This window comes from Sinocyclocheilus grahami, unplaced genomic scaffold (genome assembly GCF_001515645.1).
Source record: "Sinocyclocheilus grahami isolate Dianchi unplaced genomic scaffold, SAMN03320097.WGS_v1.1 scaffold308.1, whole genome shotgun sequence".
NCBI classification, from domain to species: Eukaryota; Metazoa; Chordata; class Actinopteri; order Cypriniformes; family Cyprinidae; genus Sinocyclocheilus; species Sinocyclocheilus grahami.
This window is the reverse complement of record NW_015505487.1, coordinates 805,105-819,807: the sequence shown is the minus strand read 5'-3', so window position 1 is coordinate 819,807 and position 14,703 is coordinate 805,105. Positions and strand designations below refer to the sequence as shown.

Here is a 14,703-nt window from a genome sequence, read left to right as displayed (position 1 = left end):
TTTAATGAATGAATGAATGAATGATGCATTTATATAGCACTTTATTGTGTATTGTTGTACACCCAAAGCGCTTTATAATCATGTGGAGGGGTCTCTCCTCAGCCACCACTGGTTTTTAAGACTGGTTTTGTGGTCCAGGGTCACATATAGGTTTATAGACTGTTATAGGAGCAGAAGGACATACCACATTCTGGTTGATGAGATGAGCCACGAATTTGGATGCTGTGAGACATTGTTGCTGAAAAGATAGAAAGAAAAATTAGAACATTATTTAAATTGGTGCTCCATTTAGAAACCAGCACCTAGCTTCCTAAAGGCTTACTTTATCATTCCTCCTGTAACCTTTACGGAAATTGAGGATAAGTCTCTTGAGGATAAGTTCTCCGATCTGAGGAAACTTGGAGTTGATGATGGCCACCACAGAAGAGTACACATGGGTGAAGATGGGAGAGGCAGCCTGGGCCTGAAGTGTAGATCTGGCCAGAAGACCTCTAGAGAGAGACACGTCAGGGCCATTAACAATGTCAATCAGATGAGCTGCCTTGTTGTTTTCTGTCTACACAGGGAGCATCCTAACTAAAATGAAACCTCATAACTGATTGATTTAGATTTAGAGCTACATGGGCATTAAAGGCTGATTTATACTTCTGCGTCGAACCTACGCCGTAGCTTACGCATAGACGCACACCCATACGCTGTAGCCTGACGTGCACCTCTCCAAAAATCTAACAGCGCGTCAATTCTACGCAGAACGCAAGCGCTGTGATTGGTCTGCAAGAACCCCTCCCTCCATATGTACTTGAGTTTTGTGTGTTTATGTGCACTTTAATATATTTTAATGTTACACCTTCTTATATAAAATAAAAAAAAGCAAAGAACAAGTGTCTTATAATGTATTATACTACATAGCATTATACATCAGTAGTTGTCCACAACAAACAATGTTGATCTGCCGTGGTACAAGTCCTTGTGCAGATTGAAAGAATGCCATCATCTCCTGTTCCGTTGTTGTCCCCTTTTTGTAGTTTTAAATAATGATTTGATATTTATTTCCCGCCGTCATGGCTATAATGCTTCTCCGACGAGCCGCTTCTTCTTCGGCTTTTGCCGTGGTACTGCGGGTTACACCAGCAACAATGCCCGTGGACACTGCTGACTAGCGGTTTGCATGTGTACTGCACGTTGACGCGGACAACGACGCAGAAGTATAAATGAAAACTGACACATAGCCTACGGCGTAAAGGCTACGGCGTAGGTCCGACGCAGAAGTATAAATCAACTTTAACTCATGTGTCATTCAAATATCGCTCCTCACGAGAAGCACACAGGAGACTCAACTTCACAACAGATTTCAATAGAACTTGGTGTATATTGCTAAGCTAATGCAATACAAACATAAAACTTAATAGCATACACTACCATAAGTTTGGGGTCAGTGCAATTTTTTATTTATTTATTTTTGAAAAAGATATTAACACTTTTATTCAGCAAGAATGCATAACATGTATTAAAACTAACAGTAAATATATTTATAATGTTCAAAAAGTTTTCCACTTTAAAAATAAAAGCTTTACTTTTTTCACTTTCTATTCATTGAATATTCCTGAAAAAAAAATGTACCATGGTTTCCACAAAAATATTTAGCAGCACAACTGTTTTTAACACTGATAGTAAGATAAGAAGTGTTTCTTCAGCAGAAGTATAAATCAAGTTATCTGCTTATAGCTGAATTGAACTTGTTTCATAATTGATGAACTTTACAGTTATTCAACTGAACCGAGCGAAGCTGAATAATGAGATTACTGTCTTGTTAGAGCTGCTTTACAGCAGAATTCAGATTTGATTCATAATTAAAGTTTGCATCACTGATTCTGTTACTTTCCTGTGTAATACTGTGAGACTGCTATATCTTTATTGTGAAAAGCTCTATAGAAATAAAAGTAAAGAATGACTCGTTAAAATGCAGCAAATGTAGACAGTGCACTAGGAACATAGATCAGTAAAACACAAGAGCTGTGGTCTTTACCTGGCCCTCACAATATTCTCCTGCAGGAGTTCTTGAATAATGTTGCCAATGTTGGAAACGTTCACTTTGTTGATCAGACCATTGATGGACTTCTTCAGGGCTTCCCAGCTCATCCTCTGATACTCCAAACTGTGGAATTAAAAAGAAAAGAATGGATGAAAAAACAAACTACACGGATCTCTTAAAGGAGACACGCTCAGCCTGTAAACACAGCAGTGATCTTGAAACACTTGTCTTTTGCGCTCGTTAATAGACCATTTTAAAAGGTCATATTTTCGAACAACCATAATAGCAGGACAAAACCTTCAATGCTGTCTGCTTCTCAGTCTGTACTTCAGCATGAAATAGCCTGGAAAATGCTGATGTTGAGGAGTTTTAGTCATGCTCGGCTCCTTGGAGAACAGCTATTTTTCCCCACCAACTAATTTCCTGCCCTTAGCTGCTCTTGAGACTGATCTGAGACTATCAGCTATCTTCCAGTGTCTGGACTCGAGCACAGGCTAGCACTCCAGTCCTCCTGCTATAGATATCCCACATCCCTAAGGGACACCTCTATATTTCCTAGCTGGTGACCTCCATTCCACTGCATGAGGGAATTTAATCGACCCCTTCATTGAATTCATGTGGATGCGTTTCCCACCATCAATAAATAAACCTATTCTTATCACAATGTTTGGAAAGACTTCAAAATCAATATAGTTCAAGATGGATCAACAAACATAATCCTTCTGACCTAATGATTGCGCCTTATTAGACCTGGCCAATAAATCAAAAAATTATATTTCTATATTTTAAAGCCTTTTGACAGTATTCAATAAATACTTTAGTATTTATGTATTGCATTTGCTCTGAAATGGCTGATCATTAAACAATAGGAATTTGAAGACATGTAGATTAGAAAAAATATAGAAAATTAATTTTCTAATAAATATGAAGGTATATACTCTTACACTGTTTTTCATAGTAACACCAGGAAATATTATGAATGATATATAAATTAATTATTATATTATTAATAAAATACTATTCTTTTTTTTTTTTTTTAAAGAGGTCTCATACTCACCAAGGCTGCATTTATTTAAACAGAAATACAGTAAAAACAGCCATCTTCATATAAATTTAAAATACCATTTTCTATTTTTATATATTTTCTCATAACATATGTTGAAAATTTAATATTTTTGTGGAAACCATGATACATTTTTACAGGATTCTTTAATGATTAGAAAGGTCAAAACAGCAGTATTTATTTGAAATAGAAATGTGTAACCTTTGGAGCATTCCAAATGTCTTTATTGTCATTTTTTTTATCAATTTAACACATCCTTCCTGAATAAAAGTATGCATTTACTTAAAACAAATTCTTACACCAAATTTTTTAACCGTAGTGTATATTTTTACAAAAATATTTTATGATAAATTCTACACCTAGAATACTTCACCTTTGGCCGCCAATTTAAAATAATATTTTGCATAAATTCACTGCATTTCTCTTTAGTGTTTTGAATGAATTCATCGCAAATGACAGTTTCAACTGATTCAGGGAAATTAATCAAATTTACCAACTCTAGTGCCATTTATACTACTGAAATTCAGATTAGAGATGCTGTGTTTTATTTACATCACCATTAAAATAATTACATAAATATGGTAAATATTCAATATTTTTCCCTACTTCTTATCAATTCATTTTTTTCTTTCTCGTATCCTCCAAACCCAATGATGAATTTTAAAAGTGCAATATCATAAATATATAGCCTAAGGTAAATAAACTTTAAAGGGGTCCTATTATGCTTTTTCACTTTTTCAACTTTAGTTAGTCTGTAATGTTGCTGTTTGAGCATAAAAAAGATCTGCAAAGCTACAAAGCTCAAAGTCCACTTCAAAAGGAGATATTTTATTTAACAGAAATCACTTTTCAAAAACTACAACGAACGACTTGTTTGGACTACAACGCATATTTTCCGGGATTTGTGATATCACAAATATCGACGAATGGGACGAGACCTGGTTGAGCTGCACTAGAGAAGGCAACGAGTGTTATCAATATGTCGGAGACACGCTAGCTTTCCCAAGGCAGACGAACTTAAGAGTGGTTACAATCATCCGGGTTTAAATCGCGCACAAATTGATTTTATATTGACGCAATATTTACACTGAAGCAGCAGGTGGCTATGGTAAGAGGCGTGACATTTCCCGACCAGGCGCCGAGTGCTGCCAATCACAACACACACTGGCCCAGCTAACCAATCACAGCACATTTGGTATTTCAGAAGGTGGGCCTTCATTTGATACAGGAACTATTCGAGCCGTTCATGCCAGACCGGGGAGAGAGGTGTTGTAACAATGTAAAATATGTGAAAAATAATGTATAGCCTAGTATGAGAGCCTGTTCTAGTACAATCCCAAAACAAAATCAAGACGTTGTAAAAGAGCATAATAGGACCGCTTTAAATCAAACAACAACGGTACACCCTTTACCCTATAAAAAAAATAAAAAATAAATACAAAATGTAGGACTGCTGAACAAAGTGAAACCAACCTGCTCTTGTCAGTGATCTGCGCCTGCATCATCCGCAATTTGGCCGGTGGGATGTAGGCGCCACCGGTGCGGGTCAGGATGGGGTCCAGCGCTTCCTTCCTCTTCTTCACTGGAGGCTCCTCAGTGGGAGGTTTATCACTTTTGGCTGGGGAGGCTGACCTTCCCCTCCTCCTGTGCTCCCAATCCCTCTCTCTGCTGGAGCGCCGCTCATAACGATCCCAGTCACCATAGCGATCTCGACCTCGCTCACGTTCCCTGGACCTGACGTGAGAACAACGGAGAACAAAGAAAACGTTAGACCTGAAAGGTGCAATACTTTACAGCAGGACGAAAAGGCAACAGCAAATTTGTCAGGAACATAAACACACGTTTCCCTCACCTACGACCCCTTCCGTAACGTTCTTGAGGTGAACGAGATCTAGATCGGGATCTAGACTGTGGCCTCTTTTCATCCCTAAAATGGAGACAAATGACAACAGTTTACAGAAAGGTCTGAATTGTACATTGATTTTGTTAAATTGAGACTAATAGAAGAATCACCTGTCAAGTGAGGAGCTCCTTCGTCTGTTTTTACTCTCACTGTCAGACTCGGAGGCACGCTGAAACAAACACAATCACATTAGCAAAGCATAGCACTGAATTTGTGTCAAGTAGCTATGGATCACATGACTTGTCTATAGATAGCGAATGTGACAGTTTTTTTATAGTAAACTGTATCGGCATCTATCTGAGTCACATGCTAACATTCTAACAAGATAGCAGTGTTTCAGCTACATATTAAATTGGAATTTTGATAATCATCAAATTAATGGTCAATAAATTATTAGCAATTTAATTAACCTGATCCATTTATAAATCAATACAGCCAAGATAATTAATTGAATTAAATATATTTAAAAAAATATTACCTTTAAGTAAATAAATTCAGTCCAACTAATTTTAATAGATTTAGCAATGTTTAGTACCAATTTGTTTAATTTACTGCTAATTTATACCTCTTGATGTATAATGTGTATTAAAATGTGTATATATATATATATATATATATAAATGTATATAAATTAAATAAATATTAAAATGTATAAAAATCTTTCTCCATTTAAAATTCACATTGGATCATAAAATTGTTGGGACATTACTTCTGACTTTATAATTAAGTAGTTTAAATAATTAATTTAAATGACATGCAACAGTAGCTCTGGATGAATACATAGCAGTGTTATTTTAGTATTTTTATATTATTTATATTTTAGCTTTTATTTTTTTACACTAATATTTCTAAAATGTTTTGATTGATGTTCTGACTCTAATCCAATTTTCTCCATTAAAAACGTCTTTTTATTTTTTTCGGGCTAGTTAAATTCATTTTGGGCTACCAAAATCTGAAGGGCTACCAGGGATTTTGAAATTTTGCGAGCCCTGGTGTTCATGGTGTGTGTGTTCAGTACTCACTGTTGTGTGTGTGTGCACTTGGATGGGATAAATGAAGAGCACAAATGACTACACACGTCACTTATGCTTTTCAAAACACTGTATGATTGTAACTCACCTTGATATGTGTGACACTGCTCTTCATCCTGTGCACTAAACCGTCATCACTGCCCTCTTCACTGCTGTCACTGTCTGAGCTGCTGGACCCCTGATTGTGGCTGGCCCTGGACAATGCTCTCGCCACAGGGCTGCCCGCTCGTGGACTCCCATCTCTGGAGCCAGAATCCTCAGGTTGAGCTGAACCAGGGCGACCCTTGGGTCTACCTGCTTCAGGGTTATGCTGGCCATCTGGGGGGGGAAAAATAATAAAAAAAGACATTAAGACAAGGTTTTCAGACAATTGCCATCATTTAAAACCACAGTGATGAATGAACAAAGGCGTTGACAGAAAACAGAGACTTCCTTCTCTCAAAAGCATGATCGAGACGAGAACAACACAATTCTTGGCCACAAACACTTTTATAGCACTGTCAATACTAGGGATGGGCATTTTTCAAAAATATTGCATTCAAATTTTGAGCTCAAAAACAAAACGAATATTTGAATATCCATTTATTTAAATGACGTTTAATGAGAATGACGTTTATTAATCAAACATTATTTTTCTCACCATTTCCGAACAATCTCATCACAACAAGATTATAAATTATATCCTGAGGTTTTTTCCATTTGAAAACATTAAACATTGTGTGTAAAAAAAACAAACATGTCGGCTCCTTATGCCGTGTCAACCAAAGCGTTTTTAGCCAGTAGTCAGTACTAGCAGTCAACCAAAATGGGTTTTTCCAAAAGCCTATGGGAGTACTTCCAAGTATTCGGTTACTGTTGCATGGTACACATGCCATCATACAGCCCAGGCTTGGAGTCAAATCCTGGTTTACATTTCTATTTAAGTTGAATCGCTGCTAAGAGAATGATTCAGTGCATGATTCTTGCAAACCTGAAGTGACATTCACAACAGCAGAAGCCAAAGCTCAATAACTGAGTGTTAAATCGGTGCCGGGGAGCATAAAAGCCCATGAAATAATCATAAAGAGCAGATCATTCTGCCAAGCTTGCAACTGGGCCTGCGACTCAACACCTGCTGTTTTCCTGTGGATCCTTTTGTCACTTCCAACCCAGCCACCAAATAAAGAGAACAAAAAGACTGAAGCCTTTATCAATGCAATGTTCACGCTTTCATCGATGGCATTTACGATAATGACTTATCACAACACGCACACAACAGTGTAGCGCTTTAAAAAAAGCATGAAAGGATGATTATTGTTAAAAGATCTTGAAATATATAATGGCTGCAGTCGCAGTGTGAAGTGGCTCCCAGACAGCTGGTATTCATTTCCAGTTATGGAGCTCAATCTCTGTGGCAGCTTCAACAGTGATCATGCAATTTTAGAAAGACTCCAAGGAACAAATGCAGCCAGGGCATAAATTAACACTTGCCATGCACCAAATGAGACTAAAAATTGGCTTTGGCAAGCAACTTAAACAATTTGCCCGGACTTTTTTACACAAGCAAAAATCTAAGAATGACAGTCTGACCCTCACTAAGGTAAGTGATATGCAAAAACCTTCATCAGAGGTCTCCTGGTGCCACATAAGTGGAATATTCCTTGGAAAAAAAAAATCTATTGCAATGAAATCAAAATATAATCATTATTATTATTTTTATTATACTGCTACAACGGTGTATAAATATGGTTAGAAAAAAATATTTAAATTAGAAGACCAGAAACAAATTTATTAATGGCAAGAATAAAATAAAAATACCATTCGAATGTTTACGGTCAGCCATGTAATGTATTTTGAAAGAAGTCTCTTACGCTCACCAAGGCTGCATTTATTTGATCGATTATACAGCAAAAAAACTAGGAATGTAATGATTCCCTCAACTCACGATGCAATACGATTCAATTTTCTCTCTATTTTTTTTTTTTTTTACAAAATGACAAATTATGGACAAATTAAAAAAATTATAAATGAAGATGTCCTTTTATTATTGCTTGGATAAAATGCATGATCGAGACGAGAACAACACAATTCTTGGCCACAAACACTTTTATAGCACTGTCAATACTAGGGATGGGCATTTTTCAAAAATATTGCATTCAAATTTTGAGCTCAAAAACAAAACGAATATTTGAATATCCATTTATTTAAATGACGTTTAATGAGAATGACGTTTATTAATCAAACATTATTTTTCTCACCATTTCTGAACAATCTCATCACAACAAGATTATAAATTATATCCTGAGGTTTTTTCCATTTGAAAACATTAAACATTGTGTGTAAAAAAAACAAACATGTACATGATCAGGTGAAAGTCGGCTCCTTATGCCGTGTCAACCAAAGCGTTTTTAGCCAGTAGTCAGTACTAGCAGTCAACCAAAATGGGTTTTTCCAAAAGCCTATGGGAGTACTTCCAAGTATTCGGTTACTGTTGCATGGTACACATGCCATCATACAGCCCAGGCTTGGAGTCAAATCCTGGTTTACATTTCTATTTAAGTTGAATCGCTGCTAAGAGAATGATTCAGTGCATGATTCTTGCAAACCTGAAGTGACATTCACAACAGCAGAAGCCAAAGCTCAATAACTGAGTGTTAAATCGGTGCCGGGGAGCATAAAAGCCCATGAAATAATCATAAAGAGCAGATCATTCTGCCAAGCTTGCAACTGGGCCTGCGACTCAACACCTGCTGTTTTCCTGTGGATCCTTTTGTCACTTCCAACCCAGCCACCAAATAAAGAGAACAAAAAGACTGAAGCCTTTATCAATGCAATGTTCACGCTTTCATCGATGGCATTTACGATAATGACTTATCACAACACGCACACAACAGTGTAGCGCTTTAAAAAAAGCATGAAAGGATGATTATTGTTAAAAGATCTTGAAATATATAATGGCTGCAGTCGCAGTGTGAAGTGGCTCCCAGACAGCTGGTATTCATTTCCAGTTATGGAGCTCAATCTCTGTGGCAGCTTCAACAGTGATCATGCAATTTTAGAAAGACTCCAAGGAACAAATGCAGCCAGGGCATAAATTAACACTTGCCATGCACCAAATGAGACTAAAAATTGGCTTTGGCAAGCAACTTAAACAATTTGCCCGGACTTTTTTACACAAGCAAAAATCTAAGAATGACAGTCTGACCCTCACTAAGGTAAGTGATATGCAAAAACCTTCATCAGAGGTCTCCTGGTGCCACATAAGTGGAATATTCCTTGGAAAAAAAAAATCTATTGCAATGAAATCAAAATATAATCATTATTATTATTTTTATTATACTGCTACAACGGTGTATAAATATGGTTAGAAAAAAATATTTAAATTAGAAGACCAGAAACAAATTTATTAATGGCAAGAATAAAATAAAAATACCATTCGAATGTTTACGGTCAGCCATGTAATGTATTTTGAAAGAAGTCTCTTACGCTCACCAAGGCTGCATTTATTTGATCGATTATACAGCAAAAAAACTAGGAATGTAATGATTCCCTCAACTCACGATGCAATACGATTCAATTTTCTCTCTATTTTTTTTTTTTTTTACAAAATGACAAATTATGGACAAATTAAAAAAATTATAAATGAAGATGTCCTTTTATTATTGCTTGGATAAAATGCTGAACATTAATTTTTTTTAATGAAAGTTCATATAATAAATTTTAAAACAAATTAAAAAATTATAATTAATGCAAATAAAATAAATATCTTCATTTAAACAAACTAAGGCTTTGCCTGTGCTCTTTCCATTTAAAATGAGAGGAAACAACTGTATTTTAATCATGATCCAAACAAAGATGCTGCATACATGCTGCATGAGCAATTTTTGATCTAAATTAGTTTGTATGATTTTGAAATTTGAAGCAAAAACAGAACGGTCTGACTTTAATTTTGTGAAACTATATACTGCACAAAACAAAAACAGCAGACGGGCAGCATGAGAGCGCAGATTCACTCTCTGACAGCCGCGATATATCGTTTCCTTGATTACCGCTGTAAACAAATCAGCGCTCCGCTTCTAAACACTACTTTACAGGTACATCTCAAAAAATTAGAATATCATGAAAAAGGTAAATATTTTTTGTCACTCATTTCAGAAAGTGAAACCCATATATTATATAGATTCATTACACAGTGAAATATTTCAAGCCTTTATTTCTTGAAATTTTGATTATGGCTTACAGATAATGAAAACCCAAAATTCAGTGTCTCAGAAAATTAGAATATTACATAAGATCAATAAAAAAAAGGATATTTTAAACAGAAATGTCAGGCTTCTGAAAAGTATGTTCATTTCTATGTACTCAATACTTGGTTGGGCCTTCTTTTGCATGAATTACTGCATCAATTCATTTCCAGTTATGGAGCTCAATCTCTGTGGCAGCTTCAACAGTGATCATGCAATTTTAGAAAGACTCCAAGGAACAAATGCAGCCAGGGCATAAATTAACACTTGCCATGCACCAAATGAGACTAAAAATTGGCTTTGGCAAGCAACTTAAACAATTTGCCCGGACTTTTTTACACAAGCAAAAATCTAAGAATGACAGTCTGACCCTCACTAAGGTAAGTGATATGCAAAAACCTTCATCAGAGGTCTCCTGGTGCCACATAAGTGGAATATTCCTTGGAAAAAAAAAATCTATTGCAATGAAATCAAAATATAATCATTATTATTATTTTTATTATACTGCTACAACGGTGTATAAATATGGTTAGAAAAAAATATTTAAATTAGAAGACCAGAAACAAATTTATTAATGGCAAGAATAAAATAAAAATACCATTCGAATGTTTACGGTCAGCCATGTAATGTATTTTGAAAGAAGTCTCTTACGCTCACCAAGGCTGCATTTATTTGATCGATTATACAGCAAAAAAACTAGGAATGTAATGATTCCCTCAACTCACGATGCAATACGATTCAATTTTCTCTCTATTTTTTTTTTTTTTTACAAAATGACAAATTATGGACAAATTAAAAAAATTATAAATGAAGATGTCCTTTTATTATTGCTTGGATAAAATGCTGAACATTATTTTTTTTTAATGAAAGTTCATATAATAAATTTTAAAACAAATTTAAAAATTATAATTAATGCAAATAAAATAAATATCTTCATTTAAACAAACTAAGGCTTTGCCTGTGCTCTTTCCATTTAAAATTAGAGGAAACAACTGTATTTTAATCATGATCCAAACAAAGATGCTGCATACATGCTGCATGAGCAATTTTTGATCTAAATTAGTTTGTATGATTTTGAAATTTGAAGCAAAAACAGAACGGTCTGACTTTAATTTTGTGAAACTATACTACATAAAACATCTGCACTAAACAAAAACAGCAGACGGGCTGAATGAAAACGCAAATTCACTCTCTGACAGCAGGTGGCGCTTATGGAACAGCAGCGATACAGCGTTTCCTTGGTTACCGCTGTCTAAACTTTTCTGAAGACGGTCATCTCCCCTCAGAGATACATTCATATGAATTCCTACCCGTAATTGTATTGTGATTCGTTTAATATCTCAACCGATTTGAATAGTATAGCATATTTGTATTGATTATAGTTACATCCCTACTCTACTAAAACAGAACGGTCTGACTTTAATTTTGTGAAACTATATACTGCACAAAACAAAAACAGCAGACGGGCAGCATGAGAGCGCAGATTCACTCTCTGACAGCCGCGATATATCGTTTCCTTGATTACCGCTGTAAACAAATCAGCGCTCCGCTTCTAAACACTACTTTACAGGTACATCTCAAAAAATTAGAATATCATGAAAAAGGTAAATATTTTTTGTCACTCATTTCAGAAAGTGAAACCCATATATTATATAGATTCATTACACAGTGAAATATTTCAAGCCTTTATTTCTTGAAATTTTGATTATGGCTTACAGATAATGAAAACCCAAAATTCAGTGTCTCAGAAAATTAGAATATTGCATAAGATCAATAAAAAATTATATTTTAAACAGAAATGTCAGGCTTCTGAAAAGTATGTTCATTTCTATGTACTCAATACTTGGTTGGGCCTTCTTTTGCATGAATTACTGCATCAATGCGGCGTGGCATGGGTACCTTTGGCAGTGTGGGCAGGTGCCAAGTCCTGCTGGAAAATGAAATCAGCATCTCCATAAAGCTTGTCAGCAGAAGGAAGCATGAAGTGCTCTAAAATTTCCTGGTAGATGGCTGCGTTGACTGTGGACTTCAGAAAACACAGTGGACCAACACCAGCAGATGACATGGCAGCCCAAATCATCACTGACTGTGGAAACTTCACACTGGACTTCAAGCAACATGGTTTCTGTGCCTCTCCACTCTTCCTCCAGACTCTGGAACTTTGATTTCCAAATGAAATGCAAAATTTACTTTCATCTGAAAAGAGGACTTTGGACCACTGAGCAACAGTCCAGTTCTTTTTCTCCACAGCCCAGGTAAGACGCTTCTGACGTTGTCTCTGGTTCAGGAGTGGCTTGACACGAGGAATGCGACATTTGTAGCCCATGTCTAGGATTCGTCTGTGTGTAGTGGCTCTTGATGCGCTGACGCCAGTCTCAGTCCACTCGTTGTGAAGCTCCCCCAAATTCTTGCCGGTGCACCTTTTTCTACCACACTTTTTCCTTCCACTCAACTTTCTATGAATATGCTTGGATACAGCACTCTGTGAACAACCAGCTTCTTTAGCAATTAACTTTTGTGGCTTACCCTCCTTGTGGAGGGTGTCAATGACTGTTTTCTGGACATCTGTCAAGTCAGCAGTCTTCCCCATGATTGTGTAGCCTACTGACCCAGACTAAGAGACCATGTAAAGGCTCAGGAAACCTTTGCAGGTGTTTTGAGGTAATTAGCTGATTAGGGTGTGACACCATAACTTTCCAATATTGAACTTTTTCACAATATTCTAATTTTCTGAGACTAATTTACTGAGACTAATGGGTTTTCATTATCTGTAAGCCATAATCATCAAAATTTCAAGAAATAAAGGCTTAAAATATTTCACTCTATGTGTAATGAATCTATAATATATGGGTTTCACTTTCTGAAATGTGACAAACAATATTGACCTTTTTCATGATATTCAATTTTTTTTAGATGTACCTGTAATATGCATTATACAGTCAAGAATAGAGAGTTTAAAAAAAGCATTTATTTGAATTTGTATCATAAACGCCTTTATAGCCATGATTTTTGACATAAAGAGATGCTGCGACCCTGTGGTCTCCTGGAAAACTGCTTTTTCTACTGCAGAAAAACTTTAAAAAGATAAATCAGACCTGATATTTTTGTTCAGAAAAGCACTTAGTCCCACTACACACACTTCAGGGAGGCATAAAATGGCCTTATTACCTCAGAGTAGTCCTTTGATATCAAATATTCTGATGTTTTCCAATATTTTGCTGGATAAAAAGCACATTAGGGTCTAACTGTGTCTCAATTTTATGCCAAATGTGAAATATGCTGTACATATTGGACACTCAACAACAGGTGAGATGTGTCCCTGGGTTTTGTAGGGCAAATCATAAAATAATAGACTCATGTGTGGTCAAGTATCCTTGTACATGTGTCAGGGGACTGGAAGAGACTTGTGCTGTTTTCACTCGGGAAGATTTCGGATTTGCAACAGCTCTGCAGCAGGGATGATTGAAAGCATTTTATGGATAACACAGACTATGAGAGCTACTGAAGTGAGACTGTTGGTGATGAGCTCTAGAGACCAGGGAGCAATAGATCAGATAAACAGGCATGAGTGGCAAGGTTATATGTGTCCTCAGCGCTACACTGAGGCCGGACACAGATGAGCCCTGAGACAGAGACCTCTATGGGAAAAAAACTGATTATTAATTTAGGGAACCACCAGAAGCAAATATTAGCAGTAATATTAACAAATACACTAATGTTCAAAAGTTTGGGAAACTTTCTATTCATTAAAGGGGGTCATATGATGCTTTTTTAAAGATCATTATTTGGTGTATTTGGTGTAACAGAATATGTTGACATGCTTTAATGTTCAAAAAACAAATTTTCAAATACTGTACATTATTGTAGGTCCTCTATGCCCCGCCTCTCTCAAACGCTTAGTTTTCTACAAAGTCCCTCCTTCTGACAAGCGCAGTCTGCTCTGATTGGCCAGCTGACCCAGTGCATTGTGATTGGCCGAACACCGCAAACACTCGTCGGAAATGTAACACCCCTTACCATAATCGCGAGCTTCATCTTTCAAAATAAATGTAAAGACAGAGCCCGAAAGGGGAACAGAGTCACGTGACAGACACAGTGATGAAGCTGGTACGTGTTTGCAGTACACAAGCCACGGTTAAGACAGCTGACTCCACTGTGATGTGACCCCGTCTCTCTCTGTCTCTCTCTCTCTGGCTCTCTCGCGCTCTCTCTCTCTCTGTCTCTCTCGCACTCTCTCTCTCGCGCTCTCTCTCTGTCTCTTTCGCGCTCTCTCTCGGTCTCTCTCGCTCACACACACACACACACACACACATACACGATGCGCAAAACTCCGCATTTGAACAGTCAATAGCAAATACTTAAACTAATAACAAAACAGTAGCTGATTCAGATGCGCCAGATTGTCATAGCAAAGTCAGAATTACCTCCTCTCCTAGGTTCACGAAACGGTC

General features: G+C 36.5%; 1 protein-coding gene across 1 annotated transcript in view; it reads right to left on the bottom strand.

Moving 5' to 3' along the window:
- The window catches only part of LOC107601622 (pre-mRNA-splicing factor CWC22 homolog), a 59,547-nt gene that overhangs the window by 38,381 nt on the left and 6,463 nt on the right, over positions 1-14,703 (bottom strand). The window contains exons 3-9 of the mRNA XM_016293872.1: positions 6,118-6,347; positions 5,109-5,167; positions 4,948-5,022; positions 4,569-4,829; positions 2,027-2,155; positions 323-491; positions 185-238 (exon numbers count right to left, since the gene is read on the bottom strand). Of these exons, the coding sequence (XP_016149358.1) occupies positions 185-238; positions 323-491; positions 2,027-2,155; positions 4,569-4,829; positions 4,948-5,022; positions 5,109-5,167; positions 6,118-6,347 (977 nt within the window). The remainder of the gene's footprint in view (positions 1-184; positions 239-322; positions 492-2,026; positions 2,156-4,568; positions 4,830-4,947; positions 5,023-5,108; positions 5,168-6,117; positions 6,348-14,703) is intronic.